Below are 8,685 nucleotides of genomic sequence, written 5' to 3' on the forward strand. Positions count from 1 at the left end.
CACTTAACAACAACAACAACAGTAGATCTTTAGGGAGAGTAGCCCTTAAACTTAGTGTTTTGGGTTCTCTAGTGCCACTCTAACAAAACACCACAAGTAGATAGCTTTAACAAATGGGGATTTATTCTCTTACAGTTTAAGAGGCTAGAAGTCCAAGTTCAGAGTGCCAGCTTTAGGGGCTGGGTGAAGGCCTCTTGGCCTTGGGCTTCAGTTCTGCCTCTTGCTCCCGGCCACTGGTGCTGAGAGTGTCTCTTAACTCAGGCAGCTGCTGGCTTCTGGGGCTGAAAAACACAAGGTCAGCAAGTAAAATGGCACAGTCCCAAGATTATCAAACAACACTGCAGGCCACTAATTCAAGTCCAGAAACAGTCCCAAGATAGGCAGACAGCATGTCAGGCCACTCACTGATGGCTAAATGCAGGATCCAGATGTGCCAGGAAGCTCTAGACCTTGCTTAAATGTCCTCTTATACACTGGAAACAGCACGTCCCTGAGGCAGCTACTCAGCTGCTCACAGCAAATTCCACCATGGAATTGATTACCAGTTTCATCATAGGGAATCACTACATCCTTAACTACCAGACTTAGTGTATGATGAAACAAAATATAGTGTATTTTTGAAGTTTCAGCTTCTGATGCCCCAGAGCCAGGTCAGAATGGAAGTTCTTATCAGGAATAGGTCTAAAGATTCCGACTGTTGTTGTGTGACATTGAGTTGATTTCCACTCATAGTGACCATGTAGGATGGAGTAGAACTGTACTATTCCATTTCCCAGGCTGTACTCTTTATAGAAGCACATTGCCAGGTCTTTTCACTTGTGGAGCAGCTGGTAAATTCAAATGTCTGAACTTTTGTCAGCCAAGTTCTAAACCATTGTACCACTAGGTCTCTGCCCCCTGCCCACCCATAAAGATTACAGTCTAGAAAACCCTATGAGCCAGTCCTAATCTGTCACATGGGGTCACTAGGAGTCAAAAATAAACTTCAAGGCACCCAACAACAACATATTTTCTTAGTCCTTTCACTTTTCCATTCTTCTAGGCAAGTAATCCACCACTCATCTGTCAGTTTGTCACATTGTGGTGGCTTGCATGCTGCTGTGAGGCTGGAGGCTATGCCACCGGTATTTCAAATACCAGCAGGGTCACCCATGGTGGACAGGTTTCAGCAGAGCTTCCAGACTAAGACAGACAGGAAGGGGCCATCTACTTCTCAAAGAATTAACCAGTGAGAACCTTTGAGTAGCAGCAAAACGCTATCTGATACATTACTGGAAAACTTTATGAATAGCCCTGAAACACTGTTTGATATAGTGCTGGAAGATGAGCCCCTCGGATCTGCAGGCACTCAAAATATGACTGGGGAAGAACTGCCTCCTCAGGGTAGAGCCAACGTTAATGATGTAGGTAGAGTAAAGCTTTGGGAACCTCTATTTCCTGATATGGCATGACTCAAAATGGGAAGAAACAGCTTCAAACATCCATTAACAATCAGAACATGGAATGTATGAATTATGAATCTAGGAAAATTGGAAATTGTCAAAACTGAAATGGAAAGCATAAGATCAATACCCTAGGCATTAGTGAGCTGAAATGGACTGCTTTTGACCATTTTCAATCAGATAGCCATGTGGTCTACTATGCTGGGAGTGATAAATTGAAGAGGAATGGAGTGGGATTCATCATCAGAAAGAATGTGTCAAGATCTATCCTGAAGTACAATGCTGTCAGTGATAGGATAATATCCATATGCCTATAAGGAAGACCAGTTAATACTGTCATTCAAATTTATGCACCAACCGCAAAAGCCAGAGCCAAGGAAATTGAAGATATTTACCACCTTCTGCAGTCTGAAATTGACTGAACATGCAATCAAGATGTGTTGATTATTACTGATAATTGGAATGCAAAAGTTGGAAACAAAGAAGGGTCACCGGTAGTTAGAAAATATGGCCTTTGGGATAGAATGACACTAGAGATCGCATGATAGAATTTTGCAAGACCAACTACTTATTCATTGCAAATACCTCTTTTCAACAATATAAACAGTGGCTATACATGTGGATTTCACCAGATGGCATACACAGGAATAAAATTGACTACATCTGTGACAAGAGGCAATGGAGAAGATCAATATCTTCAGCCAAAATAACACCAGGAGCTGACTGAGGAACAGACCATCAGTTGCTCATATGCAAGTTCAAGTTGAACTGAAGACAATTAAAACAAGTCCCTGACAGCCAAAATGTGACCTTGATTATATTCATTCTGAATTTAGAGACCATCTAAAGAATAGATTTGACACATTGAACACCAATGACTGAAAACCAGAGGAACTGTGGGATGACATCAAGAACATTGTCAATGAAGAAACCAAAAGTCATTAAAAATACAGGAAAGGAAGAAAAGACCAAAATGGATGTCAGAAGGGACTCTGAAACTTGCTCTTGCACAGAGAGTAGCTAAAGCAAATGGAAGAAATGACAAGATAAAACAGCTGGACAGAAGATTTCAAAGAGCAGCTCGAGAAGACAAAGTCATTATAACAAAATGTGCAAAGAGCTCTGGAGGTATAAAACTGAAAGGGAAGAGCACACTTGGTGTTTCCCAAGCTGAAAGAACAGAAGAAAAAAATGAAGCCTCAAATTGCAATATTGAAAGATTCTATGGACAAAATACTGAATGATGCAGGAAACATCAAAAGAAAATGGAAGGAATACACAAAATCAATGTACCGTAAAGAATTGGTCAATGTTCATCCATTTCAGGAGGTAGCATATGATCAAAAATAGATGGTATTGAAGGAAGAAGTCAAAGCTGCAGTGAAGGAATTGATGAAAAACAAGGCTACAGAAATTGAAGAAATACCTCTTGAGATGTTTCAACAAACGGATGCCACACTGGAGGCAATTACTGGTCTATGCCAAGAAATTTGGAACACAGTTACCAGGACCACTGACTGGAAGAGATCTATATTTGCACCCATTCCAAAGAAAGGTGATCCCACAAGATGGATTGACACGGTGGCTGCAATGATGCACTCAAGTATAGCAGGGATTGTGGGGCTGGCGTGGGATTGGGCAGTATTTTGTTCTGCTGTGCATGGGGTCACTATGAGTCGGAAACGACTCAACGGCACTTAACAACAACAACATCATTAATATCACATGCAAGTAAAATCTTGCTGAAGATAATTCCAAAAACAGTTGCAGCAGTATATTGACAGAGAACTTCCAGAAATGCAAGATGGATTCAGAAAATGACATGCAATGAGGGGTATCATAGTAACCTTGTGTACAATAGAATGAAACACTTCCTGGTCCTGCATCATCCCCACAATTGTTGCTGTGGTTGAGCCCGTTGTTGCAGACACTGTCAATCCATCTTGTTGAGGGTCTTCTTTTTCGGTCATCTTTTACCAAGCATGATATTTTCTCCAGGGACTGGTGCCTCCTGATAACATATTCAAATATGTGAGACTAACTCTAATGCTCCCTTCTGAGGGTCATTCTGGCTGTACTTCTTCCAAGACAGATCTGTTCATTCTTTTGGCAGTCCATGGTATACTCAGTATTCTTCTTCACCAACATTCCATGAATTGTGTGGGCCATTATAGAGAATTAATGAACAATCAAGGAGCAGTGAGACTCTGACCTCACTCAGGATAGCTTAGTCAGAGAAGGACTGTTGAGGCAGTCAATTTGTAAAGACCCAGCTCTGGGTAGTTGGTGGGAAGGGCTGCCCAGGCAGTAGATGAAACAGGACAGAGTCCTTCTGGCTTATGACCTAGCCCAGGGAGTTAGAGAGAGCAGGGTATGGCTGGCTGCTGTGAAGTGCAAGGTGTTGTGCAGACTTCTGATGTTCTGGCATCAAGTGGCCAGGGATGTTTTAACCCGGCTCAGGGTGGCTGGGGATGAAGAGTACCTAACTCTAGGTGGTTAGGGTCAGTGAGAGGAAGTGCCACAGAAATGGCTGGCTATGAGGAATGGAGATGTAGGAAGGTGAAGCCTGGGTCCACTGTCAGGTGAGAATTGGATTTATAGTTATTCTGGCCATACAGTTAGTGATTAAGTTGGGGTTTGCACACCTTGCTGCTTTAATTGTATAGTTAATAGCATTGTAGCCTCTACATTAGATTATCTCCAGCCCATCTTACAAAAGAAAGAAAGAAACACCTCTTAGTGAAAATCCATGTACAAGTGTTTGTATGGATTTATGCTTTCAGTTCTCTTGAGTAGATACCTAGGAGTGGAATGACTGGATCATATGATAGGCATATATTTTACTTTGTAGGAAACAGATAAACTGTTTCCAAAGCAGTTATGCCATTTTATACTCCCACCAGCAATGTGTGAGCATTCTAGTTTGTGAGAAATTCACTCTTGTTCTGAGCATAGGTTATATTTTTCCAGTACATTTTCAGTTGCCTAAATTACAGATGAAATATTTTGTTTCTAAATTCCTTTTTCTCTTTAATTTAGGCATTTTCTCTGCAGATTTACTTTCTTAAAGCAAACCTAAAGAATAGTCTAGCAATATAAGTTGTTTAAAGAATGACAATGCTAATTCTCCCTTTTTTGGTATACATAAAGAAACATTCATATGAGATAGATGTATATAATTTCTGAGAATAGTCAAGATTTATTAAAGCCATAAAGGCAGTCTCACAACCATATGAACAGTGTTTTCCCATTGATGAGAAAGAACAAATCACCAAAACTATATATGCTTGTGTGTATGTATTTTTTAAAAGTACTAATACGTGTTCAAAAGAATAACTACATTGAGCTATTAACACTGTGGGAGGAAGTGGTGTAGACAGAGACATAAAGGAGACTTCACCTTTTTGCTCTTTATATTTGAGTATTTCCCAGTGAGCATTGTTCAATTATTATGTGATTTTTAACAGAAAAAAAAAAAATCCGTACAGAATAAGCCACACATCACTCAGTTTTCTTTTCTTTTGCTTTAGTCATTTGCTTTCTGCTCTGTACCAGCCTGTTGTTAGATGGACTTCCTGTGCAGTTTTACAGATATAAAAATGCAAGTGTTTTGATGAGCAAACAGTGCTAAACTTTAGCATTTTAAACTTTAAATGGCCATGCTGTTTTGCCTTTGATGTTAAAAAGGTTTAGTTGTATACTCAAAGAGAATCTGTTGTTTTTCAGGAGATATTTTTAGCTGCCATGCAGTTGACAATCCCAGACCCAATTCAGAGCTTGAGATGCTCAGACAATATGGACCAAACGTGCCCGAGCCAATCCTTCAGAAGCTTGTGGCTGCCTTTGGAGAGCTGAGGACCTTGGCTGACCAGGGGATTATTAACTATCCTTATTCTACCAGAGAAGTCGTCAACATAGTCAGACATCTACAGGTACGGCACACATCTGTGCATAAGGTTTTCAAAGAAGCCATCATTGTACCTTTCTCAGATGTGTCATTTACCTCAGGGCTTCCAATTTCTATAGATATAATGACATAGATGATATGAAGTGTTTGTGACCTAAATCATAAATCTGGAAGACAATGAGCATTATCTGTTCAGCCATTGAATTGAATTTGGCAAGGTTTTCTGTCAAGGCTATTACCAAGGAGCTAGATATTTAGTGCAGTATTATTATGGTTTTTTGGGGGGCAGAGGGGACAAGAATGAGAGAGTGAGGAAACTTTCCTATTCTGTTGTTTGATTTTTCACAACAAGCATATGGAATCAGTGTAAAAAATACTTTTGTTTTGAAAGCAAAAGACTAGAACATAAAAGTAAAGTAAGAACTAGTGGTATTGACTATATACCTGTAAATATTGGCAAAAAAAGTTTGACAAGATACAGTATATGGGCAGGAAAATGAAATTCTTTGAGGCCATGTACAATGTGTACAACCAAAAAAAACACATATAAATTCTACTTACATAGCGAATAATGGTCTTTAAGGTAAAAGACTAAGACAGATTCAGAAGAAGGAAGAGGCCATCCACTTCTCAAAGAATTGTCCAGTGAAAACCTTATGAATAGCACTGTAACACTATCTGATATATTACTGGAAAACTTTATGAATAGCCCAGAAACATTGTCCAATATAGTGTCAGAAGATGAGCCCCTCAGGTCGGAAAGCACTCAAAATATGGTTGGGGAACAGCTGCCTTCTCAGAGTAGAGTCAGTCTTACTGACGTGGATGATGTAAAGCTGCTGGTACCTCCATTTCCTGATGTGGCCTGACTCAAAATGAGAAGAAACAGCTACGAACATCCATTAATAATTGGAACATGGAATGTATGAAGTATGAATCTAGGAAAATTGGAAGTTGTCAAAAATGAAATGAAATACATAAAGATCAATATCCTAGGCATTAGTGAGCTAAATGAACTGGTTTTGGCCATTTTCAATCAGACAGTCAAATGGTCTACTATGCTGGGAATGACAAATTGAAGAGGAATGGCATGGTATTTATCGTCAAAAAAGATCTAGTCTGAAGTACTGTGCTGTCACTGATAGGATAATATCCATATGCCTACAAGGAAGACCAATTAATACTACTATTATTCAAATTTACACACTAACTACCAAAGCCAAAGATAAGGAAATTGAAGATTTTTACCAACTTCTGCAGTCTGAAATTGACCAAACATGAAATCAAGATGTGTTGATTATTACTGGTGACTAGAATGTAAAAGTTGGAAACAAAAAGAATCACCAGTAGTTGGAAAATATGGCCGTGGTGATAGAAATGATACTGGAGATCACAAGATAAAATTTTGCAAGACCAATAATTTATTTCTTGCAAATACTTTTCTTCAACAACATAAACAGTGGCTATACACATGGACTTGACCAGATGGAATATACAGGAATCAGACTGACTACATCTATGAAAAGAAGTGATGGAGAAGCTCAATATTTTCAGCCAAAACAGGGCCAGGAGCTGACTGTGGACCAGACCATCAACTGCTCATATGCAAGTTCAAGTTAAAGCTGAAGACAGTCAAAACAAGTCTATGAGAGCCAAAATATGACCTTGGTTACATCCCACTAGAATTTAGAGACCTTCTAAAGAATAGATTGACCAAAAACCAGAGGAATTGTGGGATGATATGAAGAACACCATCCATGAAGAAAGCAAAAGGTCATTAAAAAGACAAGAAAGGAAGAAAAGACCAAAGTGGATGTCAGAAGAGACTCTGAAACTTGCTCTTGAACAGAGAATAGCTAAAGCAAGTGGAAAAAATGACAAGATAAAAAAGCTGTACAGATTTCAAAGGGCAGCTTGAAAAGACAAGGTCACTTATTATAATGAAATGTGCAAAGACTTGAAGTTAGAAAACCAAAAGGGAAGAACATGCTTGGCATTTCTCAAGCTGAAGGAACTGAAGAAAAAATTCAAGCCTCAAGTTGCAATATTGAAAGATTATGTGGGCAAAATTTTGAAATAATGTTGGAAACATCAAAAGAAGGTGGAATGAATTCACAGAGTCACTGTACCAAAAAGAATCAGTCAATGTTCATCTATTTCAGAAGGTGGTATATGATCAAGACCCAATGGTATTGAAGGAAGAAGTCAAAGCTGCACTGAAGGAATTGGCAAAAAAAAGAAAAAAGAAAAGGCTCCAGGAATTGACAGAATACCCATTGAGATGTTTCAACAAATGGATGCCACAGTGGAGGCACTTACTCATCTATCTATGCCAAGAAATTTGGAAGAGAGTTACCTGGCCAATGGACTGGAAGAGATCCATATTTCTACCCATTCCAAAGAAAGGTGATCCTGCAGATAGTGGAAATTATCAAACAATATCATTAACATCACATGCAAGTAAAATCTTGCTGAAGATACTTCAAAAATGGTTGCAGCATTATATTGACTAGGAACTTCCAGAACTGCAAGCTAGATTCATAAGAGGAGATGGGACAAGGGATATCACTGCTGATGTCAAATGGATCTTGGCTGTAAGCAGAGAATATCAGAGAGATGTTTACTTGTGTTTCATTGACTATGCAAAAGCATTAGACTGTGTGGATCATAACAAATTATGGATAACATTGAGAAGAATGAGAATTCTAGAACACTTGATTGTGTTCATGAGGAACCTGTACATAGAATAGGAGGCTGTTGTTGGAACAGAACAAAGGGATACTGCATGGTTTAAAATCAGGAAGGAAGTGTATAAGAGTTGTATCCTTTCACCATACTTACTCAATCTGTATGCTGAGCAAATAATCCAAGAAACTAGACTATATGAAGAAGAGTGTGGCATCAGGATTGGAGGAAGACTCATTAACAACCTGCGATATGCAAATGACACAACCTTGCTTACTGAAAGTGAAGATGACTTGAAACACTTACTGATGGAAATTAAAGACTACAATCTGCAGTATGGATTACACCACAACATAAAGAAAATGAAAATCCTCACCACTGGACCAATAAGTGGCATCACGATAAATGGAGAAAAGATTGAAGTTGTCAAAGATTTCATGTTACTTGGTTCCATAATCAACACCAAAGGAAGCAGCAGTCAAGAAATCAGACAACGTATCTGCTTGAACGACAAGGAGGCCACATGTTCCGACCTCCTCTAATTCCACAAAGGGAAGGCAGGATTACCAGCAGTAACCCAAGGCCTATTACTGCCAGGCCAGACATGTTGCCTCCCTCCAGTCCTTTCTCCAACCGTTCCTCCCAGAGCAC

At 39.3% G+C, this 8,685-nt stretch overlaps 1 protein-coding gene across 1 annotated transcript in view; it reads left to right on the top strand.

The window, feature by feature from the left end:
* VWA8 (von Willebrand factor A domain containing 8) overlaps positions 1–8,685 on the top strand; it is a 751,729-nt gene that overhangs the window by 455,176 nt on the left and 287,868 nt on the right. Inside the window, exon 25 of the mRNA XM_007948177.1 lies at positions 5,169–5,374. Within this exon, the coding sequence (XP_007946368.1) occupies positions 5,169–5,374 (206 nt within the window). The remainder of the gene's footprint in view (positions 1–5,168; positions 5,375–8,685) is intronic.

The sequence above is a fragment of the Orycteropus afer genome, unplaced genomic scaffold (genome assembly GCF_000298275.1).
Source record: "Orycteropus afer afer isolate SDZICR_OR568_19922 unplaced genomic scaffold, OryAfe1.0 scaffold00207, whole genome shotgun sequence".
In the NCBI taxonomy this organism is placed as follows: Eukaryota; Metazoa; Chordata; class Mammalia; order Tubulidentata; family Orycteropodidae; genus Orycteropus; species Orycteropus afer.